Source organism: Phaenicophaeus curvirostris, chromosome 16 (genome assembly GCF_032191515.1).
Source record: "Phaenicophaeus curvirostris isolate KB17595 chromosome 16, BPBGC_Pcur_1.0, whole genome shotgun sequence".
Taxonomy (NCBI): Eukaryota; Metazoa; Chordata; class Aves; order Cuculiformes; family Cuculidae; genus Phaenicophaeus; species Phaenicophaeus curvirostris.
The window spans coordinates 10528366-10556257 of NC_091407.1; the positions used below are offsets into that span (position 1 = coordinate 10528366).

The 27892-nt window shown below is 37.6% G+C and overlaps 1 protein-coding gene across 3 annotated transcripts; it reads left to right on the forward strand.

Annotated features, from left to right (window-relative positions):
- Window positions 1-463: 463 nt before the first annotated feature.
- On the forward strand, window positions 464-27880 carry ZC3H7A (zinc finger CCCH-type containing 7A). 3 transcript variants are annotated; one of them, XM_069870593.1, is made up of 23 exons: window positions 464-540; window positions 6411-6514; window positions 7574-7613; window positions 8473-8670; window positions 9191-9349; window positions 10942-11022; window positions 11109-11150; window positions 11967-12000; window positions 12499-12779; window positions 14555-14762; window positions 15733-15797; window positions 16543-16735; window positions 18421-18582; window positions 19168-19364; window positions 19567-19664; window positions 20677-20858; window positions 21631-21707; window positions 22226-22359; window positions 22723-22828; window positions 23410-23518; window positions 24393-24526; window positions 24910-25073; window positions 25932-27880. In XM_069870593.1, exons 2-23 carry the CDS (start codon window positions 6447-6449, stop codon window positions 26119-26121), a joined length of 2922 nt encoding a protein of 973 aa, XP_069726694.1. In that variant the 5' UTR covers window positions 464-540; window positions 6411-6446; the 3' UTR covers window positions 26122-27880. The 3 variants fall into 3 exon arrangements, with proteins under 3 accessions (XP_069726694.1, XP_069726695.1, XP_069726693.1); XM_069870594.1 differs by lacking the exon at window positions 464-540 and adding an exon at window positions 1033-1049; XM_069870592.1 differs by lacking the exon at window positions 464-540 and having other exon boundaries at window positions 6020-6514.
- The last annotated feature ends 12 nt before the right edge of the window (window positions 27881-27892 follow it).

Here is a 27892-nt window from a genome sequence, read left to right on the forward strand (position 1 = left end):
CAGGGAGGGGGTTGAGTCACCTTCCCTGGAGGTGTTTAAGGCACGGGTGGACGAGGTGCTAAGGGACATGGTTTAGTGTTTGATAGGAATGGTTGGACTCGATGATCCGGTGGGTCTCTTCCAACCTGGTTATTCTACGATTCTATCACTCACCCGCCACGCGCCTTTCCCGCCCTGGAGCGCGGATGACGTCACTGCGCGCGCGCGCGCTCCCCCATCACGGGACCGGGAGAGGCCCGGAGAGGCGCGGGAAAACAGCTGGGGGCGGGGCCTTAGGCGGGCGCCCAATCAGCAGCGCGGGGCTCCCCGCCGCGGCCAATCAGCAGCGCCGGCTGCCAACGCGGGGCCGACGAGCCGATGGGGTCCCGCCCCCCGCGCTGCGCCCGCGGCCTCCCGCCAGCAGGGGGCGCGCTCGGCGGCGCGGGGGGCGGGGCGGGGCGGGGCGGGGCGCGGAGCCGTGACGGGGACGGTGACGCCGGTGCCGCCGCCGCCGCCGCGCGCCCGGTTCGTGGCTCCGCCTGCCGCGGCGCTGAGGAGCAGGTAGGGGCCGCGCGGCCGCGGGGGGACGAACCGGGCGGCCCCCGCTCCCCTCCCGCCCCGCGGGGGCCGCCCGTCCCGGCGCGGGGCTCGGCGTCGGGCGCTCCCGGAGCCGCTCGGCGCGAACAAAGGCGGCGGCGGCGGCGGCGCAGGGCCCGCTCGGCCCAGAGAACGGGCGGCTGGGGGAGAAACCCCGCCCCGCTCTGTCCGGGCTCCCGGCGCCGCCATCGCCCTGGCCGGCCCGGCGCCGCCGTTCCCGGGGGGCAGCGCCGCTCCTGCCCCCGGGCCGAGAGCCGTCACCCTGTCACGGGAAGCGAAAAACAAACCCGCCCCTCGCGCTGCCAGCTGCAGTCGGCAAAACCGAGTGCTAGAGCTTCTCTCGGTGTAAACCGTGCGTAATCTGGATTTGTTGATAAGAAGCTCCTCCGTCAGTTTGAATTTTGTGTCGGTTCGTTACTAAAATGCCTGAGGGAACCGTAAACCAAAGTCTTCCAGACCTTCTCCGTAGTTTCCTAAGGAAATGAAGTGGTTTACAAAGCATCTTTGTTCTCTCCTGTCTTTGAATCAAAAAAAAAATTGTGGGAAAGCTATGAAAATAGGAAATAAACCTTGAACAATATCTTACAGTTTTGTGGGTAGGGAAGGAGGGGGTGGAGGTGCAACGAGATACAGAAGGTGCAATGAGCGATGCTAAACTCCTGCGTATCCAGTTTCATTTGTTTTATTTTGATATTTCATTTAGGCAACACTGAAGTTTGTTTTTCGTTACAGAAATAAAAACTGAAACTGGGTTATGTCTGTGTTGTAAAGTGACTTTTTCAGCTGACACAACGGAATTTTGTGTGAACGTAACCAGAAGTATTAGATTAAGCAGACAAATTGAAATTCATTGAAACGCGTGTCCTGTGCTGCTTTTCCCGTTCCCCTCCGGCATGTTACATGTTTGAAATGCCTTATGTAATGGCCAGGGGGTGGGTGAACATGAATATTGAACCTTCTGCGCCTTCGCTATCTGAGGAGGAATTTTGTTAAAAAGGTTTTGTGTCAAGATCTCTTCCTCATCTTGATGCCAGTTCAAGTCTGTTGAGCAGTTTGCAGTCTCTGTCGGGTGTGCTTTGATTTGCACTGTAGTTAATCATCTGTAATTGTTTGTTTAAACTGTCAAATGATTAGGGTAAGAACAAAATTCCTTTGATGCTTGGTGTCCAGTTTGATCCTTGGCTGGGTTGGAACTTGGGGTAATTAAGATGTTTCTGTCAGTCTTTAGGAGGAGTTAAGGTATAGCTGCAACTGTGCCTCTTCCTTTTCTCCCTTGTCTCTGTTGAGGTAGGGACCTGCTTTCTTGTGCTCCTGGGGCACGATTTCGACATATACAGCTTCTTGGATCCAGATGCCTGAACACATTAGACCTGCTGCCACTGTTAAGTGGTGCCAGGGTAGCAGCAGAGATAGGCTTTTGCTCCCTATAGGAGAAAGGGATTTATGTTGCTTTGTAGTCATTTATTCACTCCCACTATTCCATTTCACTTTGCAGTCTTGCCTTTATTCTAGGTCCCAGGGTGTAACTTTTCTCTTATGGAGTACAGTTTTCCTATACGGACACGCTTTTGAACCGTTTATGTTTTCAGTCTATACACAGGTTTCTGGCTTTATAACTTCTGATTGCTGATCGAAGTTTTGACCTATGATGCTGTAGATGCTGAATTAAATTTTGACTGAGTTTATTTAACATTTTGAGTTTGTTACCTTCCTCCTGCCTGCCTCACAAAGAGGTGGAGAAGGCTGGTGCTGGAATACAAAAGGAGGTCTCTTCACTAAGCGAGCTTTTCACTAGACTTGCACCCCAGTCCAGGTCTGTAGTTGAGCTGAACCACTGAGGCTGGCAGAGATGTATCAGCAGCCATCAGGATAAAATTTTTGATGTGCTTTTACTGTACAAAGATCTAATTGGAGATTCCTGTAACCCAGCAATTGCATTAATAGTGAACTCAGTGATGCATAGCAAGAGGGTATTCTTCTGTATCTTAAAAGAACATCTCTATAGCTTTTAAGTTTTAGCACTGGGGAGGAAGTGTGGTGAGAACTGCTGGCTTCCAGTCATTTTCAGTGTTCAGAACTGAAGGTGCAGTGAATGCTTATTTTAAGTGTTTATAATAGCTGGAACCATTAAAGCCAATCATTAACAGTAACAGAGCTGTTTGGTCCTGTGAAGGTCCTTAATTCCCCGTTGCAGTAGTTCTTGTCCCCACATAGTGTTACGTATTTTGCTTTTTATTCTCCATTCATCTCTAAATAAGCTGGCGGCACCACTGTAGCAGGAGGAGAGAGGATTAGTCCTGCCCAGTTCTTGACCCGTTATGACTGAAGTTTTGACTGGGAGAACTTGTGTGCGTGTCAAACTGTAGTTTACATGCTCCTTGCGATTTAGAAATGGAGAAGATAGACTGTCTGAAGTTGTAAGTGGTGTGACATTCCTTTTCTGGATAACCAAAGCCTGTATTCTTTCTGTGGAAAACCACAGTTGTCTGCATTCTGTATGAATCTATTGACTTGCATTCCAAAGATGAATTTTGCTTTGCAAGATTATCTGGCAGTTAATTGCGTTCAGAGCCCTTGTGCCTTAAGAATTATCCCAGATATTTCCTAAGTATCATTGATGTCCTTTAAAACCTTAGTCTTGAATGCCTCAGAAGTGCCAAAACACAGAAAACAAGAAAATTGTCTTGCCCTTGCTGGAAGGAAAGCAGATCACGAGTGAGAGGCTGAAGTGGCTTTGCAGAAGAGAAACAGGGATTCCTGTTTGCCAGAGCTGGCACAAACTTGTTTCCCTCTATATCTCCTATCTGTATGACTGGACCAGCAATTATCTGAAAAGGTGACATAGTCAGCGTGTGCTTTCTGTTGCTTGGCCTCTGCTTTTGTGAAACGTGATGAGTTGAAGCATGTGATACAGAGAAAACAATACAAGTGGTTCTTCAGGCAACTTTTTTATTATATTTTTTTTTGCTTTACTAGGTTTAGTAAATTAAGCTTGTATTGTTCATGTAGTTGTAGAAATATATTTAATACAAGAAGCAGTTCTGCCTATGACCTTAATAACTGAAACATTAGGGTTTTTTTGGATCCGATGCTACTTTTTTTTCCCCTCTCCTTTAGCTTGTATTTTTCAGTGAATTGTACAAAGAGTGAAGTATAGGTTTTTCTTGTTTAGTAGTAGTTACAAGCAACAAAGCAGCTTTTTAGCATTTTGATTGTCTGTACATTTGTGTATTTGCTTTGAATTCTGTCCGTGCACATGAAGGAGAAAAGCTATTGCTAAACAGGTGTTTTTTTAAAAACTATGAAGTGAATGGGTGACATTAAAGGTCCAGGCACGATTGTTATTTGCCTTGTATGAGTCTAATATGATTCTGGTTGCTCAAGAGGATCTAAGAATAATTGGATGGGAGAGATACTGTAAGAGGTGCTATCTGAAACAGTTTTAAATCCTCTGCAAAATCATCAAATACTGGGGCAATGTGACTGTCAAAGTACATTAAGGAAGGATAATTTTTGCCTGAACATATTTTATGGATGCAGATGAGTAAGTAGGAAAAAAATAGAAAACTGCTTTGAATAATAAATTACACCACTCGTGTTCATCACTTGCTAGCTGTTCTTTTATCTCTGATGCCAGCTTGTAATATTTCCATTAACTTTCTTGTTCTGCAGAAATTGGATCTGCACATCCTCAAGTTTTAATATATCATTCATTCTTTAGTATTTCTGCTAGAGGTGATAAGTAATTGTGCCTATTACTGTGTCACACTTTTTTCACGTCTTTGCAAGTTGTTGGTGTGGAGCATTGGGGTTGCTTACAATCAGTAGAGTAAAGCTGATCTTAATACTTGCTCAGATCTTGACATATGCAGGACTCTTGTGTTGGCAAGGTATTACCTTGTAAGCTGTTAATTCCAGGGACTGAAATATGTTTTACATAGCTTATTTTGGGGAAAAGCATATGCTGACATGGCTGCTGTCTTTAGTTAGTGTGAGAATTTCTTATTTGAACTAGCCCTTCTTTGAATTTTAAAACCTAAACCATGAACGAGTAAATAAAATATATTGATATCCAATAAATTTCCTTTCGGCTTTTGTATTTAGATTTCTTCATAGATCTGCTGTTGTTATTCAATAAAACATTTATTTTACAACAAAAGTCTTTCCTATATGCCCCCAAAGCACAGTAGGTATTACTGACTTCTGGAAGAAAAGGTGATGCATACAATAACATGAAAAAAATATTTTAAAAGGTGTTTGTGGTTATGTCCTCTCTGGAGATTAGATTACTATGTCCTATTTGTATATCTAAACAAGCAATTATTGAACAATTCACGTCAGTGAACTGTTGTAGCTGCCCATGATATTTACTTCCAGACTGATGAGAGTAGATATCACAGCAGGAGAGGAGGTGCAATGGGGACCTCGGTGTGCTTCCTTTCTTTTGCTTAGTGTCCTTAAGAAAACTATGCAGTTTCTTGTGCAGGTTTTGGGACTGTGTTACAATAGGACTAAGTCTTAATGACTTGAAATGGTATGGACTTCATGTGTTCATTTAAGATGCTTTGGAAAGGTTTGTAAACATTATTAGAGCTGAAAGGTATTCAGACTGTTTGATTATTCCAAATCCTTTGGAGAAAGTAGATTGTCGTCTCCAGCCAGTTTCTCTTCTCAGTTGGGATTTTGTTGAGTTTGCTGGGGTTTATTTTGGTTTTTAATTTTACTTTTTTTTCCCATGATTGATATGAAATGGTAACATGGCACAAAATACTGACTTGTTTTAGCTGAATTTCAATACTAACAGAAGTGTACTGCATGCAGTTTGAAGGGGGGTTTTTGTTGTTTTTTTTTTTAAAAAAGCTACAAGTTCCCACAAAAAGTGATTTTTTTCACAAAACTTACGTATTTCCTCAAGCTAAAAGCCTTATCTGAATTTCAGTATTTTCAGACTAAAACTTCGATGTACTGATTTTCTTTGTAAAAATAAGTTATGTTCTTGTATTGTAGTTAGTCCCAACTGCATACAGCTGTGAAACCGTGCTTCAAACAGCCATGTCTTGAAGGTTATACAGATTGTTTTAGCCTGCTTAGCTTGACTATTTGTAAATCCAGCAAATGAAAGACATGTAGAAAAAAAGAAAATTGCTCAATCAGACTGGTTCAGTTGGATTTAAACGTCAAGATGACAATGTGGAACTACATTAAAGTAATTCAGTTTTTCAAATGAATTAGTCTTTGCTACTGGTAAGGTTTTCACCTTGGTCAACTGGTAGATATTATTAAAGCAGCAGTATTTTGCAGCTAATTACACCTTAGTGGCTGGGTGATGATGACAGACTGTAGAATTAGACTTAATGGTAGTTTTCTAATCAGTTTGGGGTTTATTCATAAGTATCCTGAGGTTCTGAGTTTATTTCCACTTCGACAAACAGAAGGAGCATAAAGCTATTCAAGAGGAACAGTGCGGAACCTTAGCTTGATTCAGTAGTAATGCAGGCAAGGCTGCACTTGTAGATTGATTTTGTTTCTCTGACATGACTGCGTATCTAGAGTAAATACGTGGAAAATGAAAGTTAAAGAAAAAAACTGGAAGAAAGGTTTTCTGCAGAAGTGTTGTGTAATGGGGCACTGACAGAGAGGGTGTTGGTTCTGACCTGGGGCTTCTGCTGATATGGCTGTGGGCACTTCAGTGTTTCTTCAGAGTGTGTGCCCTGAAGTTGTGCTGCAGTATTGTCTTTGTGTGATGTACTTGGCGTTGATGTGAGGTTGGATCCTTCTGGTCCAAATGGGAACTGCTACATATTAACAGCCATTTATCTGTCTTCTTTTTTGAGGAGTGGCATCTCTGAAAAGTGGATGTTCAGGATAACATGTCCAATGTGTCGGAAGAGAGAAGCACTAGACAACAGGACATTAAGAAAGGACTCCAGTTCATAGAGTATGGTTTTGTGGTTTTATTCTTGTATGCTTATGCATGTGTATATGTGAGATAGATGGCTCGGGGAAAGTCCTTTTAATGTCACACCAGTGGAGGCAGGAGGAGGACCTGTGTTTCGCATCAGAATACTTGGAGAGCAGTCTTAAAGAAAAACCAAAAGCCCTCTTTGTTCCCAAACGGAACAGATTGAAGGTGGGATTCCTTTTCTGCCTTTGAGAAAAATTTTTATGGTGTGTGGAAAATGGTGATAGCCTGAAGATTCACCTTATGCTTATGAACAGCTACATGTAAGACTAGATTGCTGCCAAGAGGGATGGGTTTGCTCACTGCTACCTAAATGTTTCAGCTCTCTGCAGCTAAAATTTAATTTAATGAAAAATAATCTCAGTAATTACTTTTCATTTCGATCAATGTCAAATGCTAGCTTAGAATCATTGTGAAATTTCATGCTAGTTTACTGCTTGCATAAGGCATTGTTTTTAAAAAAAGAAAACTACGCTTTTAAAAATGTAGGAGCTGTTTCCCGCATAACTTGTATAGGAAGGGAAAGGGTTCCTATTTTTTTTTCCTGAAAAGTTGGAAGTAAACACCTCTACTCTGTTCTGGAGAATCTCTGTTGTGTGTCTAACAAAAGAACTCTTAAAATTCCTGTAGTGTCATCAGCATGACTTAATTAAAATTGATGTGTTCTTTTGACAGATAATTTCTCATTTTATAATACTTAAAAGAAGATTGGCATTCTCCTCCTGTATAATCTGGTTCTGCCCAGTGGAGGAGTGGAAGAAAGTTGTTTTTAAACAACATTGAAGTTTTAAACTCAAAGCATTCCAAATGTTAATGCATTTTGAATGTCAGAGTTAAGACTGGCTTCAAAGGAAAATGAGTCATTAGTAAAAGAAAACACAGTTGTTTAATCAAACTCATTACAGCACTCTTGCCTTGTTCAGTGCAGACAATAGACAATATTTAGAGATTTGCCTGCTGCAGCAAGTGAGACTGCTTTTAGTAAGAATCAATATGTATCATGTTTGTAACAATATTTATAATTTCTTCTTGTAGATCTACTTTGCCCTATCCAGGGACGCAAGAACAATATGAGGTAATGCAATCAGTTTTGCATTTCTAGAAGGGTTTTTAACATAGACCTATCTTATGATATTTATTCTTCATTTTAATCATAATTTAAATAATGGTACAGTATGAGTGGTAATTTACAGTGTCTTAGTATTGGAACTAGAGGACTGCTTACATTGTGGTGCAGGTATTCCCATACTTGGGTGCCCAGAATTCACTCATATAGCAGTTCAGATTATCTCTTTCTGTGCTAGTGTTAGGGGTGAATTTGGGGTATTCATTGGATTAAATAATGTGCTATTCTAAGTAAAGATTAGAGTAGCAGAGCGAAAGTGAGATAAAAGGACCTTGATCACATATATCTTCATAACATTTTGGTTTTGTACGTTATTATTTTCCATAATTTTTTACTTACATTTTCAGACTCATCTTTTTAGCATTTTTATCCAGTGGTAGATGGTTCCATTTGAGAGCATATTAGGTAAAAATGCAATAATTCACATTTTAGATTAGAAAAGTATCTTCTGCTCTGCAAAAGCAGCCTTTGTGTACTGCCAGTTGGCCAGTTGCTATGGCTGCTGCTTGCTAAAAGAATGTAGGGAACATATATAGGGAGATTATATATGCTTTTAAGTTACTTATAAAATAAGTAATTCTTTTATAAGTAGTTCAGCCTCTTTCATTTGTATGTTTTGTGGTGTTGAATAGTAGAGATTGTCTTGGAAAAATGTCAGAAGAAAAAACCTAATATATAAACAAGTTTTGCATTTCATTTTCATTCTGTGAAGTTGCAAGTATAATTTTTCTGTTTAAAAATGTATGTTTAAGTATGGATAATAAACAGTGCAACTGCTGTTGATGACTGTTTCTTTGCTTCGTTCCAGTTATTTATACAAGAGCTCGTTAGAAATCTTTTTAATGAAGGGAATGATGTATATCGAGAAGGGGATTGGAGAGGATCACTGAGTCACTATACAGAAGCTATAAACATTGCTAATTATGCTAATTCTGAAGAAATCCAAGTTTCTGATGACGTTTTAGAGAAGCTCCATGTGAACAGGATAGCCTGCTTTTCAAATATGGTAAGCTGCTCTTTAAACTGTATGATAGCTACCAGAGTGTGAAGACGTGGAAAGTTTCTAGTGAGTGAAAAACTCTTGTTGGTTTGAGAATTGGCATGTTTCAAATCATCATTTTGGAATATTCTTTAATCTCTTCTTTTTACAGGTATAATCACAAGGTATTTTTAGTTACTAATACTAGAATATTAACCTAGCAGAGTCTTACTAGGCTCGGCAGTTGATGGAACAATGTTTTTACCCGTTTATACTGCTCGTTGCACCGCAGCCTGCAGCTTTCTGTGTGGAATAAGATGGCTCTTGTGAAAGAGCTGAATTGACGTCATAACTATTATTGGATTTTACATGAATGGTGACCCTGCTTCTTTTTAGTTGGAAGTTGGTGACCTAGTAAAACTTACATGCAGTGTGCAGTGCTTTTTATTGTTTCAATACCTTGATCTAGTACAGTTTAAATTCGGTATTTCAATGAAAATAGTTCTAATTTGTGCTTTTATTTTTTTCTTCTTTTTCCTCCTCATAGGGTTTGCATGAAAAAGTTCTAGAAGACTGTGAGGTAGCATTAAGGTTGAATGAAAACAATTTCAGAGCCCTCTATCGGAAAGCAAAAGCTTTGAACGAGCTAGGAAGTTATAAGAAGGCTTATGATGCTGTAGCAAAATGTTCTCTTGCTGTGCCACAGGTAGGTAAATCATATATTGATGATTACTTTTAAAGATTTAATGTAGAAAATGTGTACTTACATCAAGACCATTCAAAGTTTTTTGGTTGATGTGGGTTTTTTTAATGTAGCAAAGTATTTTTTATTCCTCTAAGAATTATTTTTTTTTTGTTGTGGAAGTGAAGACTGATAGCAGAGATCACAGTCCCTGTGCAGTGGGGGTCAAGTGCCATAAGCGTTTGCAGTAAACACTGGAACTACCGAATTAATTGTTTAAAATTCTCTACAGTCAGAATTATACTCATGACATAGAGAAAAACACCCTTAATTATAACATACATTGTTGGTTCTTTTGATAACTGTATTTTAGCTTTCTGAGCGTTTAGTAACATTCTTAGCTGTGCATTGTCCTCCATCTGAATCACTTGCTCTACACTCTAATCTTCGGCTATATCTGTATTAGCAAGCGGTGTGTGGTATAATAGGAGAGGACCTGTAGACTGAAATGCTGCTCCTGAGGATCTGATTTCCATGGCTGTTTGTGGGGTTTTGTTTTTGTTTTTTTTTTTAAAAAAAAGAATCAGAGTGCATCAAGTGCAGTCCTTTCAATTTAATTTTATCCAAAATGAATCTAATTTGGCTCTCTGAGATGATGCAAACTGAAATGTAGTGAAGATGATTAAGAGATTTCACTTCAGAAATGCATTCCTGATTTGAACTAAAATGCTGATGGGGACTTCACATGACTTGCTCAAAATAGACTGCTCACAGGACAGAACAGGGAGTTGAGGTTTTTTTGCCTTTCTGCATCAAAATTACAGTGAAATAGATAGACAAACTGTTGAGCATAATTTTCTTCTTGATATAGATAAGGTTTTAGTTGTGTTTCCAGAGATACAAGCAGTTCACCCCAAAGTGTAACTTTGGACTTTGGATCCCTGCTTTGCACCTCCTGATCTGAATGCTTTTGGTTAAGGTTTATATGCCTTTATATAAAATTTTATAAATAGATTTTTCTAGCTGTAGGACTCATTCTGAAAACTGAATCTTAAAATAACTTAAATGGATAGCTATTGTAAATATAGATAGAGTGAAATATAACCAGGTTTTTAACTCAGTTTTTCTAGTTGTATGATGCAGTTACTGCCAAAACACAGAGTTCTCATTAAATATTATGCATTGTTATGTGATAGCTGACATTATGGTAATCAGAAACGGGCCCCTCAATTTGTGTGTAAACACAACAAAAACCCCCATCCTCTCAAAAAACACCCTCCCCCAATAAACAAACAAAAATACTCACCTACAAATACTCTGACTTCTCTGATTTTAGAAAAATCTTTACATAATTTTAAATTTAAATCGATGGAAGAGAAGGTTACTGCCTGTTTTCTGGCTTTTTAAAAAAAATCCAAATATTGGAGTAATTTCATGTGAGGGTAGCTGTATTTTTCAGCGTTGGCTTGCAGACCCGTATGTTCATGAAAGAATAAAGATGCATTATGAGGCATCCTGCATGTAGAGATCTTGTAGAACATAGCCTAGGATATAAACAGATGTCTTGACTAGATGAAAATGCATGTAAATTATGAAATTGCATTTATGTCTTTTAGGATGAAAGTGTGATTAAGCTTACCCAAGATCTAGCTCAAAAACTAGGGTTAAAAATAAGGAAAGCCTATGTAAGAGCAAAGGTAAGATTTCATTTTAACCTTTTACATTTGAAGTTTCCCTTTCTTAATACAAAATTTTATTTAGTGAAGGTGTCTTTCTATTGCAGCCACCCTCCTCAAATGCGGTTTCTAGTGATGTATCAACTCAGGTAAGGCTTTATATGTTCCAAGTCCAAGCTGACTTTAAACTATAGAGAATAATTGTTTCGTAATCTCACCATGATGAAATGAAAATGGTGTAATTGACATTTTGTATAAGTTGATTTTATTTTGGACTTTAGGGTTCTGTTGATCTTTGTGTTCCATTTTGCTATATATTTATTGCAGGCTAGGATATAAGATTATAACTGAAGTTATCTTTGTAGAATAAAGGTTAGCTAAAACATTCAATCCAGTGTAATAAATATATTTAATTTCTTGAGGCAAGGGTGTAGTTAATGTGCTTATTTATTTATTTTGTTTGGTTGGCAGTTATTAAAGTAAAGGGTACTGGATAAAATCCCTTTTAATTTATGCATTTATCCAAACTTGACCTTTACAAGCAGCTGAACTTTCTTTTATCTTGCTGTTTGTAATGTGTCTGAATAGCAGTAATGGAGAGGAGTTAATCTTTATCTTAGAGTTTTTTCAAAGGAATATAGACAGTTTAGCTGTAAATGGATGAGGAAACTTATGAACGGCTCATTTGAGATACTATTTGGACTCTTTCATTCCCTGAAATATCACTCTCTCTTTGGTAGATTACAGATTTTTAGTGATACTGTGAGTGGATTTAAGTCTGCAGGTGCTTTAGATGCTTTATCTATAAAATTATTTTACCTTAAAATTCCATTAGACTTCATAAATTTCAAATTTTATAAAATGTAAATTTGAGGACTTGCATTCTTAGTCTGTAGATACATATTTGAAAATTTTTTTAATGGCTCTTCTGCAAAGTGCTGAGAGGTATTTTTTCTCACTTACAGAATTCTTCTTCTTCTATAGAAGATATTGAGTTAGGTGAGTCTTGTTGTGTTACAATCTTAATGTTAGGAAGCTAGATATGCCATGAATATCTCATATTTGTTGTGAAATTTCTTAAGAAAATTCATCCTGTCATTTAAAAGTTCTGTGATAAGAAGTCTGATCTCTTTATCTCTAAAACCATGTATTTCTTCTATTGGTCTCCTCAGCTTGATGTGATTTTAAGTGTTCCTGTTGTGATTGTCTCATACTGTTCTCTTTAACTTGGAAAAACAGGGAGGGAAGAATATGCCAAAGATTTAGTAGTGTCAGGTCTTTAACTTTGCTGTCTTTTTAATTAATATATAAACACTGAGATACAGGAACTCGTGGGCTAGAAGTCAGTGGAAGCTGAAAACCTTTAATGTGGTTTTGCTTAAACATTCTTTGAGTTTCTCCACTCCCTCACCCCCACATTGTCAGGGTAAAAGTTATGCAAGATATTTTTACATCTTTGAACAAAAGTTCCAGTCACTCCCGTCTTCTGTGTTTCAGATTTATCTGACCAGAAGGAAGAGATTGTTTCTGCTGCTGCTTCATCAAATTTTGTTTCTGAAGTGTCTAAAGTGTCATCAGTACCTGTACCATCTTTATCTTCCGTTATGCCTCTTCCAGTGGAAAAGGTTTCTTTGCCTTCTGCAGTGTTGGCAAATGGAGGGAATGTTTCTTTCTCTATGCCAGAAGCATGTTTGGATTGTGGAGATGGAGATATAATTATTGGGGAAGAACTTGATGAATTACTTGATTCTGTGCCTGATCCAGATGAAAGTGTAATGGTAAGACTTGTCTGTTTTCTTTCGCAAAAGATTATTCTTATGAGTGGGATCTTGTGTTTTTATTGAGTGGGCTGGTAGTGAAATGCAAGTTAACTTTCTTGGCTACATTGGGTGGTTTTTGTAGATCTTTAGGTTGATGTTCTCAGGTGCAGATTGTTGCAAATGTGGCTGTAAAGATACCAGCAGAGTTTCAAGGACGATTGCATTGATTTTGTGTATTGGAAAATGGGAGCAATGTTGCTGGGGGAGGGGTCCTACTTCAGAAACACTGCTGTGCTACAACCAATACCTCCCCAGCAGGAGGGATACTACTTCTAGAAAGTACTATGAAAAGCAAAGTAGACATCTGAAGTGTGGGCCAGTGTTTTGGTATTGGGGTTTGGTTTGGGTTTTTTTTCTGTAAGTCAAGCCTCTCAGAACCAGTGTATGTTGGTGCCTACCCTGTAGCTGTAGAAACTATAGTTAAACTTATGCTAATAGCTTTGTAGGGCAGTGGTATTTGCACTGTGGTCTTCTAGTGCATTCACTAATACCTCTGCAATCAAAGCTTTGTGCAGATCTGTCTCCTGGATAAGCAGGAGTAGTTAGCCCATCATGAATCTATCTTTTTATATTTTTTTAAAAGATTATTAGAGAAATTTAGGCACATGAAGAGTTGGTCTTAATTACGCCATCATTCCAGAGCTACAACAGACTGCGAAGTGTATGGAGTTCCTCAGCTGTTTGTCAAAATGAGAGCTCTGATTGATAAGTGGAGCTGTCTGAACTTATTATCAAGGTTACCGACAGTCTGCGGTGGCCCTGCCAGTTGTTTGGAGCCCCTAGTGTTGCAGTGTTAAATGCGACTGTGGAGTATTTAATTCTTCACTTAGTTGTGATTTATTTATTCCTTATTCAGCAGTGGATGCAGTTCTAAATCTTTGAATTGAAAATGCTTTGGCTTCTAATCTTCTGGTTTAGGCACTTTTTGTAGAATGTATTTTGGAAATGTAGAAAGTGATTATTTTTCAGAGGTCCTGGGAGTTTTCCTGTATTGGTCAGGCAGTTGGACTGGCTGATTGTGGAAGGGCTATTCCTGTTCTAAGTTTGCCAGCGTGGAACAGAGGGAGTTCTACATTAGCCAGACTGTGCAGACCAGTTTGGTAAACCTCCAGAGAAAGTGGGGGCCTCCGTGGGGTGACAACCAGGAGGAAGGGAAGCTCCCCCACTTGGTAACATCCTTAACAGAGGCCTACAGGAGGATACGTTGTTTTCCATGGGAGGAAGAAAGGTGGTATGGCCTTTGCAGAACATAGTGTCCCTTGATTATATCTGAGGATTTATTTGAAAGTTAACTTTTAACTCTTTACTGTACTGCAATTTGAATTATGTTCTCTTTGTTTAAAAAAAACTAATGTAGATTTCTGACTTCCTAGTCTTCCTTGTTGTTTTGTGTTTTTAACATAATTTGGAAATGCAGTTCTGATCTGGATTCATAAAAAGATTTTAATCTGTTAATAAGTAAATAAACTTCAGGTAATGGTGAACCTTTAAAGGGTTGATCCTTCTATAGTTCCCTGCATTAGGGCGTTGTTCAGGGTTCGATTACTGTAGTTCTCCGTGTTCTGTAGCTCTGTACAGCACTGTAGTACTGCAGTATGCCTTTTATTGTTGTTTTTGAAAGAGTTTATAAAAACTTTGCAAAAAAATTGATGAAAGAATTACTGTTGCAGATTGTGTTCTTGGGAGTTTTTTTGCTCTGTGTGAACAGTCTTTTCAAATTGCACTTTTTCCAGCAAACTACAGGAGCCAGAGGACCTATTCCTGCAGGAAGCGTAGCTTCTAGCGTACCTTTCTCTGCCTCTTTGTTGGGGACACTGCCTGTTAGTGCAGGATTTGTTTCTTCACCTTCTCTCTCAGAAATCTTTTCACAGCCTTTGGCTTCTTCACTGGAAAATTTTTGTTCACCATTAAGTACCTTTACAATCAGTGACCCCAAAAGAGGTAAGAAATGAGTCTTAATATTTAACCTTTTATGATGAGAGTTGTGCACAAGCCAAATGGTTTCTCATAACAAATGATTTTCACAACTCCTTCAGTATCACTTCCATAACATTTGATCTGTGCCCATGGCTTTTGAGAGTATTGGTAATCAGTGTTGGTTGTACACAAGAATTTATACATAAAGCTTTTGTTTACTTGGGGTTTGCATAAGCAGCACCAAGCTCCCTCTGTTCAGTTTCTCTGTATTGATTGTGTTTTGTCCCAGGTGAGTAAGTGTAAAGAGGGAACCATGTTCCTTCAAATTCATTTTAATTTATTTAAATATTCATTTAATTTATTTTATTTTATTTTTAACAAAGGTATTCTTACCAGCCTAAATAGGTTCTGATGATTTGGCAATAAACAAGAATTCTAAAAGGCTACTATAACTGTGTACTCTGAAAAGACCAGTATTACATGTTTGGCTTTGAACTCTAGGGGCTGTAATTATGTAGTGAAATTGGGTATGTCAAGTAACAGTATAAATAGCCAGTGAACTGGAGAAGATGAATTTAAGTGTTGTTTCTTCCAGTGTGCTTTCTTTAGAGCAGTCAAATTGACAAAATAAAATTGAAAATCCTCTTACCCCTCTTTAATGTCCTCATTTTTGATGGTCGGGTATTGCTTGCCTAGCTGCCCTTTTTGTCCTGTACAAGTATCTTCATGTTGGCTTAAGCATATACCTATGAAGCAACTGCTGATGTTAATCAGATGGCGATATAGTGATACTGAAGACAATTACCTAGTGATTTTTCAGCCCAGATGTTTACAAGGGGCTTTTATGTAATTGAGAAAAATAATCATAGCAAATTAAAAACCTTTGGTGATTGTCAAAACCCAAACCTTTGATGCTTCTACTTCTCGGGAATTATTTTCTGCATAGAATGTTTTGGGGAACAGAAATAATTAAAACTTCTTCACATTCCTTTAGAACTCTCAAGTTCATCTTCCAGAGATGGAACACCAACACTTAACAGCAATAATTCCACATTGTTTGTAAGTACTTTTCATGTTTGTTTTCATATCAGTTCAAATGTTAATGCCTTGAAGGCTTAAAAGATCTTAATTTTTGCAGTAGAAGTTTCTAGTTTTAAAAAATGACTGTTTTACTGTTCAATATGATACTAGCTTGGAAAACAGTTGTACAGTAGCTCACAGCAACAGTAATTGAATGCAAGCAAAAATTTATAGATTGTTTTATACATGCAAACTTGACCACTGGCATAACCATGTTTCCATTCTGAGGAACTTGCTGTAAAATACTGTGGAAATAGCCAAAGAGAGAAAATCTCTTGCGGTCTGAGTGCCGAACATTACGAATCCTGGAGAACTAGTATAGTACAGGAACAGCTGAGATTGCCTCGCGTTAGAGAATCCATCTGGTCTCTAGTCATGCTGTGTATATTCGATCATGCTGCTGGCCGTTGATTATGTGGGGATAAGGGTGGCATGAAGGACAGTGGCCTCTTGAGCCAGGAGGGGGTAAAATTATCCTGGAAAGCAGTGTTGTTCTCCCTGAACCTAGCTGGGTTTCATTGTATGCTTTACTCTATGCTGGCTATACAGCTTTTGTAAAATCTCCGTGTCCCCTTCTTAGACATGTGGTTAATTTTGTGTTATGGTTTTATTGTGTGTAGTCTTTCTTATGCCTAGAAGAATAATTTCTTATTTCTTAGGTTAAATTTTAATTGCAGATAAATGGAATTATATGGATAGAGTAAAATATACTTTCTTCCAACAGGTAAATGGCCCTAGTAGTTTATTTGGGTCAGAAAATTACATGGGAATTGCAGGCCAAAGTAGAAACGACTTTTCAAATGTTTTTAGCAGTGCAACTGCTAATATACCTGTATCTTCGGCACTGGCGGGAAGAAACCCATTAGAAGGCACACATGAGCTAAGACAGGCCTGCCAGTTATGCTTTGTCAAAAAAGGTAAGGGACTTTTGGACTCAGTTGGGTTGATTTTTAAAAAATTAAGTAGCATACATTTAAAATTTCAGCATTCATAAGTTAAAATACTGTTGGCTTCTTAACAGAGTTAATCCCAACTTGTTCTTTGCAGCTGCAGTGTGATTTTACGATTAAGGAGCTGGTAAATTGTTTCAACAACTCTTTTATCTTCTTCTGCTTGTCTTTATTTCTTGCCCTAATAGATTCCTGATTCCTAAAACCACCACAAATCACTGCACACTTTCCGCAGCCTGTAGGTTTACTATGTAAGGTCGTTCATGTTCTGTATTCACTTTCCTCCCAGCCCCCAGGGTGCTATGAAGAATGACACCTTTGCTCAAGACTAAAAAAAACTTGCAATACTCTCTCTGATTGGCCATGGGGAATTGAACTGCAGTTCAAAGTACCTGGTAACCTTCACATCCCATCTGTTTTATTGTTCTTTCAAACTAATTCTGAATTGTAATCCTGAGGCTTACAAACCTTAGTAATAATTAACTCCACTGTATTGACTCAAAGGATCTTAACCAGCATTGGGCTTTAATATAACTAATCTTTTAGGCCTGAGCCGTTGCTGTTAAACAGAGCTATATTCTAGAGGCAATAACTTCTATTAAGACTAATCTTAAAAATAAACATTGTGTTTTGAGTTATAGGTGTCATTGGTATTGATAATACTAATAAGGAATGTATCGAGACATTTAGGGGATGACATAGTTTTAAGAACTCTTGTGTTAGTTTGCAGTTATTCATACAAGAGAAATCTATGATGTGTTTGAAAAACCATAGAACACGTTTTGTTAAAAGCAGGAGCTGTCAAATACTGGTGGAAGTACTTAGCATGTTCCTACTTATTTTTTTTTTATCAAAGCATCTATTTATTCTGTTTCTTTGCATCTCTGTCAAAGCCTTTGTCTCCTGCTTTTACTGCCTGTTTCTGAAATTGTACTGTTCATCAGCTCTTTTTCCAGTGAAACTGGATCACACTCTTGGCTTTGTAGACCCTTAAAATAGCAAAATTCACTGAGCATTGCTCATCTTCAGACTCTTTTCCCGATTTCTTCATTTTGGTGGTAATATAATCTTTGCTTTAGTACATCCTAAAAACAAGAGTTTAAAGTTTGGCATGTTTTTGTTTCCAAAATCATGAAGTTCTGTGATTGGCATTTATATTTTTGTTGTGTACTTCTTACCTAGTAAGTTTTGTCTCTGTACATAACTGTTCTAGTACAATAAAAGTTGAAGGTTAAGAGAGCCATTTACTGATCCTTGGAATTCATCTGCATTAACCGATTATAAATAGGCAATTTAAGTTTTAAATGAGCGTTATGGAAACATATACTTTGGAATTTGAAAAAAAAAACCAAAATATTGCTGTCCTGAAGTTATATGAAGATTGTAGCACAGCATCCCTCCCCGAACAACTTGGTTGTGTTTTTTTTTGCTCGCTGAGATTGGTCCTTTTGTAAGTATGCAGTTTTTTTCTGTTCTGCTCAACGGAGCTGTTAATGACCTTTTGGTTCTTCAGAGTTGGTGGTGCAAGTAGGAGTACTATACAGTGCGATCATGTACTTAGCTTTTGGGCTTATGTGCTAGTCTGTGTATGGAAATGTTAAAAGTAAGCTGCAATTTATGCAAATATAAGCAGTTTTCTATGATTGTTTCAGGTCCTAAATTGCTGGATTACGCTTACCATCCCAATTTAGAACATAAATGTAAGAAGGATATTCTGATTGGCAGAATAAAAAACTCTGAAGATAAATCATGGAAGAAAATACGTCCAAGACCAACAAAGACACAGTATGTGGGACCATATTATATATGTAAAGGTATGTGTTACAGGTAATAGTGTTAACATCGACATTCAATGTGATCATAGTTTAGCTTTTCCACAGTGAAGTATAGAATGAGTTTATATTCTCTTGCTCATGGGAGGTGGGGAAGGAAGTTCACTAGGTTGTTCAAAGGCTGTAAGGAGAGCCATATTTTGATCACTGGTGTGATTATTTACAGAATAAGCACTGTACTTCTGTACATCATGAATAATTTTGCTTCAGAGTGCTGGGCTTATTACTATCCAAAACAAAACAAAAAAAGCATTCTTGTTAGACTTTTGCAGTATGAACCTCTGCTTATGATGTAAACAAGGTGACTTGTGGATTAATTAACAGCTGTATTTAAGCAAAGTATATTCTGGCTTCTCAGCGTTGTTGCCTTAGACTAGAAAAGAATAGTTGCTGGAGGTTTAATCAGGAGGAGTTTTCTGAGAGTTTTACATTTTCGGCAGGTCTTTCAAGATAAGGTTTTGCTTCTGCCTGCTAGCCTGAAGTGACCCATTTACAACAGATGTAGCTTCTTTTATTTCCAATAAAAGTTCTGTAAGAGCAATGTCATATTCAATATTATAATTTTAGATGTTGCTGCTGAAGAGGAGTGCAGATATCCAGGTCATTGCACATTTGCATATTGTCAAGAGGAGATTGATGTGTGGACACTGGAGCGCAAAGGAGCCTTTAGTCGAGAAACTCTTTTTGGAGGAAATGGAAAGATCAATTTGACTGTTTCTCGACTTCTTCAAGAACATCACGGATTATTTATGTTCCTTTGTGAGGTGCTGCTTTATTTCTAATGACGTGATAAAAATGATAGTAGATGATAACATTGCTTGGAAAGAAAGGCTTTGGTTGTAAATTTTGAACTGCATGTGCATAATCCGAGTAGCTTTAGATCAGAGACTAGTTGAAGTCTCTGCTTAAATCTTTAAGGTTGGGTATTTTTTTAAAATGTGTAAAACACATGATTTTGTATTTCAGAAATGTTTTGATCACAAACCCAGAATAATAAGCAAAAGGAACAAGGATAACTCATCATCTTGTTCTCACCCTGCTATGCATGACTTTGAAGATAACAAGTATGTCTGAAATACCATCTCTTTATGTTTCAAATTAAGAGCAGAGGTTTCAGGTCATTTTTTAATATTGACTTTCATCTCTTACCTGTTGATTAATTTTTCTTCCTCGCTAACTGACTGTTATGCTTTGGCAATATTGGTAAGAGAAACTTACTGAACAAGCATTGTGTCATGTAATTAAGTGGGAAGGGGGCTATTGCTTTATAATGCATTCAAAATTAGTGTTATCCACCCTCATGTGTGAATCTTACTGGTTTGGTGTCAGTTTGTTAATACTTATCTACTTGGTGAGCTGCGTTGATGTAAATAGATGTGTGATGTGACTACAGGAGTTCTTAAGTTTCTTCACTCTGCTTTGCTTGTTTTGCTGTAGAGTTAACTCAGTTAAGAACAATTTTACCTTTATTACAGCATCTGAAATAGACCATAGTCCTTATTAATTCAATTGATTAAAAATAGGGTGAGGAAAGTGTCTTTATTCTTTGAAAGATAACAAAAACTTCATACTTCATAGTGGTAATAGTATTAAATAAGTTTTGGAGAACAAATAGACATTTCTATATGATGGAAACATAAGTGGGAGTGTTTTAATTGCTTTGCTTGTAATCCAGTTCTCTATGTTGAGGAAATGCTGCAGTTATAAGATCTAGGCTGTTACTATCACACATCAACTCTTCCTTTAATGGTGCTCTACAAAAGAATAAGTACTTGTGTCTGTAATTAGATCAAGGTATATACGTGAAAGTGGACACAATATACTTTTCCTCTTGGAAGTGTGTGATCCAGTTGGATTGAATTCAGTAGCGCTTTGCGGAAGAGAGACCTCTGGATTTCAGAAAAGTGCTGTTTGTTGGTTTACTCAGCCTAGAAAGGATAATTAGATTCTGCTTACTTCTGTAAACATTTTTAGTGTTAAAAAGGCATAAGCTGAGGGATGGCAATTTTACATGTTTTTCCACACATAAGCAAGTAATTCTAAGCAATATCTGAAATGGACTTTTTTAAAAAACAGGTGCCTTGTCCACATTTTGCGAGAAACTATGGTGAAATATTCCAAAATCCGCCCTTTTCAAGTTCGATGTCAGCTTGACCTGTGCAGGCATGAGGTTCATTATGGCTGCTTACGAGAGGATAAATGCTTTTATGCTCACAGTCTGGTAGAGCTTAAAGTCTGGATAATGCAAAAGGAAACAGGTATGTCTGCTAAAGTGCTTGTTCTACTCTTCGTTGTAATGAATGTCTTAACTCCCCTCTGAAATTAGCAACTTGGGATCAGTGCATTGATTTAAAATTTGCTGAAGTCTTTCATACAGCATATTCACTAATCGGTAATGTAAATATGATGAAAAGTATTGGGTAAGCTACCAGCTACTTAAAATTAGCTAATTTTTTTATGATAAAAGCTGTAAAAACTGCTTATTATGATCAGATTTTTTTTTTTCTTGAAATAGAACTAGAAGTCTTGAGCAGATACTAAATCCAAGCCAAACTATATTTGTTATATCTTTAAACCGTCAAAGTTTGGAAGATCTTAATCAAATTTCTTTTTTTGCAGAGCAATGAAAGAAAAGCCTAACATATTTTCTTTATGCCATTATTTTTTTCCACCCCCTAGCACAAGAATTTTTTTTCACAGTGTTTAAATAAACCTAGTGTTTAAATAAATACTCAAAGATGCATCTTAACTTATATGAACAATCTGTAGTTTAAAAAAACTTTCATGTTTGCTTTTCAGTGTGATGATCTGTATAATATTTATATTTTGGAGGCCTTCATGAAATACCTAAGTGTGTATATGCGCGTATATGTGGATGGATGTGAATGTATATCCACACCTGCCCAATTGAGTGTGTGTATATATGTACAATACAGAAAAAAAAGAAATAGATAAAAGCTCTAGTTTGAGCATATCTGAAATTCAACAACAGTCGTAAGTGCTCAAGAACTTTTCTTCCTTCCTTTATAGGTATTTCACATGATACTATTGTTCAAGAATCAAAGAAATACTGGCAGAACATGGAAGCTAGTGCACATGGTTCACAGGTATTTTTGTTTTTCCTTTAACCTAATTCTACAGTGACTTTGATAATTCTTTTGCTATACGTAGCGTGTTGTAGAAATTACTTTTTTAATACTGTCCTCAAATAATCACTTTCACTGGAGGCTTTTTTCAGTTTGCTCCACTTAAATGCTAAAATACCTGCTTTGCTTCTATGCAATACCTTGTTTGCTTTGCTTATTCTGTCATAAACCCTAAATATAATTTCAAAGTCAGCTGCCATAGGGCATCTTTTCATTATGTAGTACTGTTAAGTGTTTAGTTTGTATATGTTATCATAACTTCTGAGTACATGTATCTAAATCAGAAATAAGTTAAACATGCGTTTGTTAAGAAATGTCTAGTTTGAAATTAGAAGCTAAACTATTACAAAGCATGCCATCTAACATCTGCTTCTGGGCACGTGTGGTAAATTATTGTAGGGGGTAATGAATAATTACATACGGATTTCTTTGCAGATACAAAGTACCTTTTATTGTTGTTGTTATTTTTTTGGCTTAAGATCCTTGGGAACCAAATGAAATATGCATCACTTAATTTGAAGATGAAGTTTGTTTGTGGTCAGTGCTGGAGAAACGGTCAAGTTAATGAGCCAGACAGAAACAAGAAATACTGTAGCGCTAAGGCAAGACACCCGTAAGTAAGACCAAAGAGTGAAAATTTACCTTTCTGTCAATCATTTAAAACCTTTTTGGGGCAACTTTGTTACTACTTACAAAAGAGTCATACGAGGAATTATAAAACCATACTGAAACAGAATATAGTCATTTCTTTGTAGTGTGTTAACAATTGGTAATGAGAAACACTTCAGTGGCTGTTTGGTTTGGGTTTTTTTAATTATCAGTTATGCTTAAAGACTCTAGTAAAATTTATTTAAATCTCAGCTATATGATGAAAGCTTTGTGAAGAACCTTTCTGGGCTTTCATGTTTCTGCTTCTGTGCACACGGTGTGTCTTTTTTAGCAGTATTTTCTTTCATTGAATGAATCTTTTTTTCAGATGGACCAAAGATCGCCGTGTGGTGCTAGTAATGTCTAATGAACGTAAAAAGTGGATGACCATTCGTCCTCTTCCCGCGAAGAAACAAGTGCCTCTGCAATTTGATGTACGTTAATCTGAAACTAAGATTTTAATTATGAGAATAGGTAACTGGAAAATACTTGTAATTGGGTTGGTTTCATTGGCTTTGCAGAAATTCCCATGGGAATAGTTGGTGGGAATACGTGAAGTGTTCTACACAGTTCAGACTTAGAAGGGCACTGATCTCATATATTTTTCCTGAAGACCTCTCTCATCAGTGGAAGTTAATAATTTGTTAAGTGATTTAACTAAGCTCTTACTATTTCCAGTAAATATTTCAGAAATAGTTCAAACATATCTGTGGTCTGGTCATCTCGTAGGGGGCAAAAAGCAATCACAATGTTTGCGTTCAGCAGTTTGCTTTTTCTAGCTACAATATATGAGCACCTCACCACTCTCATAGTGAAGAAATTCCTCCTTATATCTAGTCTAAATCTGCCCCTCTCCAGTTTGTACCCATTGCCCCTCATTCTATCACTTCATGTCTTTGTAAAAAGGATGTGAAAGGCTGGGTGAGGAAACACTAGCCAAGACTGGAAAAAACAATTTCTACTATAATCCATTTTACTTTATATTCATAAGGGGCTTTTTTTATTCACTTTCTAGTTGTGCAATCATATTGCTTCAGGCAAGAAATGTCAGTATGATGGAAACTGCTCATTTGCTCACAGTCCTGAGGAGAGAGAGATGTGGACCTATATGAAGGAGAACAGCAGTAAGTAGAAGAGTAAATCTAACATGTTGTATATCTAACAGTTCTGCTTTTCATTCTTGTTTTTCAGTTACTTTTTAATCCACTTTCTTTTACTCTCTTTTATAGTAAACCTTGCAGGTGCCTTTTTTTAACTGCAGTAAGCCCAGACTGGGCATTCAAAACCAGTTTTAAATAAAAATAGCTATATTGTATATTTGTTTCTTGATGTGGTTTTTAACATTAGTTGGTATGGGTTTTTTAGACGTCTTAGAAATAGTGTATTGATTCATGCAGCAGTGTTGTTTATACTCTGTATTATTATTTATACTCAATTTCCATGTGCACATGGTAGGGTTCCGTTGATAATACATGGGCACAAGCTATTTCCATAAGAATTTCTGACACCCTCCCACTGTATTTACTGGGAATTGCTATTCATTTTCTGTTGTGGGGCTGTTATCATATTAGAGTTACTGAGGAGTAATGGTCAAAAATCAGAAGCAATAAGTGACGTAAATTATGATACCATGGTCTGCAGGAAAGCAAACTAAATTTTCCAAAAACTGTAGCACGTTTTCTGTTAGTACTTTGAAAGTCAGATACTGGTACACAGCGGCACAGTTGTTATCAGTACTTTGTGTGCCTGTTCAGATAATCTGTGTAGCACCTTACTTGTCCCCCAGATAGGCAGAAATGGGGTTTGGTAAGTAGCCAGAGATTCGTGGCACTCTAGGCTCATCTCTCTAAACTGTGTTACTGTCTACACGTGTCCTTCCTTTCTTCTTCTTACAATAGGTGGGGACTGAATTATGCTTGCAGACTCAGTCATGTATCTAGTGTTCTCAAACTCTTGCTTTAATTGCTAATTACTTATTTTAGCTTCTGCTCTCATTAGTTCAAGACTTGGAGCAGTTGTATGACATATGGCTAAAAAGTCAAAAACCAGAAAAAGGAGATGATACAGCTGCTCAGGCAAACAAAGAAAATGGGAAGCAAATCCACATGCCAACTGACTATGCTGAAGTTACAGTAAGTAGTCAGAGGTGTAATTCTACATTCACACGCGGTTTGAGTTTTTTTGTTGTTGGGTTTTGTTGCCTTCTTTTTCTTTTTAATCCCTCCCCAGTCTGTAACATAAATAGCTGTTCTTTTTTTTTTTTTGGTGTTATCTTAGAGCATAGCTACTTATACTAAATGCAGGCTTAAACTGACACTGTAAAGCAGTTTCTCTGAATCCTTTAAAACCAGTGGAAATCATAAAATTCAGGTGATTATTTAACTAACTATATCTGATTGGGTAAACAACAATTTACAGGCCAGTGTAAAGACAACATTCAAAATGTATTAGGAGCAGTTTGGTGCTTGCAGTATTGAAATCTCAATGTTTTGTTTTCAAATTCCCTGTGAACCAGGTGGATTTTCACTGTTGGATGTGTGGGAAGAACTGTAATAGTGAGAAGCAATGGCAGGGTCACATTTCTTCTGAAAAGCATAAAGAGAAGGTTTTTCACACTGAGGATGATCAAAACTGCTGGCAGTATCGCTTTCCAACCGGATATTTTACCATTTGTGATAGGTATGTGTTTTTTAATATGTCAAAAATGCTGAAAAATGACAGTTGATAGTGTAAACAATTAAGGTGGTTATTAGTTTTGACACACAGCGTTTGTAGTATTTCTTGCTTTGCGTACATCTTCCAAAAAGAAATCAAGTAATTAACAGTATTTTAACGTGTATTGTTAGAACTCAGGGAATGACAAGGTGCCTAATTGAGGACCTAAATTAATTGCTTGTGTGATGTTAATAAAGAGTCGCAAGTTTATTGCAGCTGCATGAAATATTGTTGGTATTATTAAAAATTGACTTGGGCATCTTCTTATTAATTACCTGTGGAACACAAGAACAGTACCTAGCTGGACAGTAATATTGGAGCTTTAAGGCAAGTCATAATGATGTTGGCATCAAAACAAATTTTTAAAATCAAGTATTTGTTCCTGTAAATCATTTATGAAAGCGTGGAAGAGAGCTTCCAAGACCTGTTGGTTTTCCCTAGCATTGGAGGTATATTTTGCTGCTTCCTTTCATTCTGAAATGCAGCCTGTTACCTCCCTGTCATACGGGTTTCTGTGAAACTGTTTGAAGTTCCTTCCGCTGCTGGAATCTTCTTGGAAAGCTAAAAACTTTGGAATCTGTGTTCTGGAGTTAAAGATTCAGTTGGCTGGTACAGATACCTTTGCTACTCCATTTCAAGTTAGATCTTGAATGCCTTAGAGATCTCAGATCATCATCTTACTTAAAAAGTCAATACTTTTGAGATTATTTCTTTTTAGAATACATCAGTAAATTTAAAAAAACATGACCAGAAGAAAATCCCTAGATACAACAGTGATCATGATAATCCTATGAAAACACTATTTGAAATCTGTCTTAACAGATATATGGCTGGTACTTGCACTGAAGGAAACAACTGTAAATTTGCCCATGGAAACGCTGAACTCCATGAGTGGGAAGAACGAAGACAAGTTTTAAGAATGAAGCTCAGCAAAGCAAGAAAAGATCACTTGATTGCTCCCAGTGATAATGACTTTGGAAAATATAGTTTTTTGTTTAAAGATTTAAACTAATACTGAGATGACACATACATGTTATCAGCTGGAAGCATAAACCAGAAAATTTGAGAATAATAAAAAGCATGTGACAGAAAAGCTGCAGGTTTTCTGCTTTTATTGGCATATATTGTTCCTCCTGAACAGCAAAATATAGTAGATTTAGGGGGATTGAGCAGACCTGTCTGTGCTCTCATGAAACAGAATGGTGATTAAAAAAAATCTGAAGTATTACATGCTTACTCACCTTCTGTTGGACAGAAAGTTAGGAAATAGAAGAGGGGGAAGAGAGGTTATAATGTCTAGCAAGCCCCCTAGTATCAGTCCTTCAGTTGAAAAACTTTTAAGGTATCAAGGTATTACAAAACTGAGTGTTACGGGCTAAGAAGAAAATGATGGATGAAAATTCTTCAGATCTTTTAATGGAGAGGATTTGTTTAAAACAAAGTTTGCTACTTATCTATATGTAGGTTGCTAAAAAGGATTTTCTTATCAAAGATTTTAAACAAAATAACCATTTAACTACAATATATGTTGAATGGATATTTTCTCTATTTGTATGTTTCAATATAATTTACTGAAAAAGGATCTTGGGAAGAAAAAATGTATTAATTTTTGAAAATGAAGTAGTTAAAATTCTGTTTCTTGGTCTTTGCTGTTTAAATGATGATTTTGAAAGATTACACTTGTATGTCAGTATTGTGTATTATTGTATGGACTAATATTGCCTGTAATAAAGAGAACTTTACACAAAGCTGTTTTCTGCATGTAGCCTCTCAGGATTGAGATTTTGTAAAAACAGTGATTTGCCTCTTAGCGAAAGCTTGAGCACCTGTAGCTAAAATTGTGATAAGTTGGTATTTGTGTCTCCAGCTGCTTGTTTGCGGTTTTCTGTATTGTCATTACTTCATTGCATCGCTAAAATAATGAAAATGACCAACTAACTCGGGAAGCAGGCAGGCACTCTCTCAGCTGCAGGGTGGGTGGTGTTTCAAGTTGCATTTCCTGCAGACCACAGGAAATGGAAAACCCTTCCTGGCTGAGGTGACTTCTGACTGATGTGCCTTTCAGCTTGACCGTGACTGGAGCTTCTGTTGCATTTTGGCTTCTCTGCAGATCATGCTTTCAGGCTTTCTTTGTGTGTTCACTTACTTTTCAGTTGTTTTCTTTTTTTTACCCTAAGCTTCTTTCAGTCATTCATTCTAAATAGGTAAAACTGTGTTTTTTCCCCCCACACTCGCTGCTTCTCCCTCATCTTGTATTTTTCTCTGTTGCTGGCTTGATCTTACATCATTAGAAGAGCTTTAAGAATGACTCCAGTAGTCTGAATGTAGTCGTTGACCATCTGTTGTGTCTGTAAGAGGTGTTGAACCAAAGTTCAAGCGATGCCCATGCACATGGCAAACCTGGAGGCTGTGTCCCTTTCTGTTCACAAAATACAAGCACAAGGCACGTGAGAACATGGGCTGATGCTTTGGCCAGGGCTTGGGGAGCAGGGGAAGCAGCTGTTCATTCCAGGCTGAAGTACATCTGGACCTGGTGTGTGGTGGATGTACCGAGTCAGCTCGGTAAAGGAAATGCCACCTGATTTTTTTACATTGTTTGTAATAAACTGAGCTTGAACTGGGGGGCGACGGGCACTTGTTTCTGTGATAAAGCCTGATTGTATCGTGTGCCTTTCGGAATTGTTTTCTGAATTCTAATGCTGTCATTGTTCAATGTAAGTGCTCTGTACATATTGGAAGTAATTCTGGACAGAACTAAACCTGCAATCTTGTTCCCTGTGGAT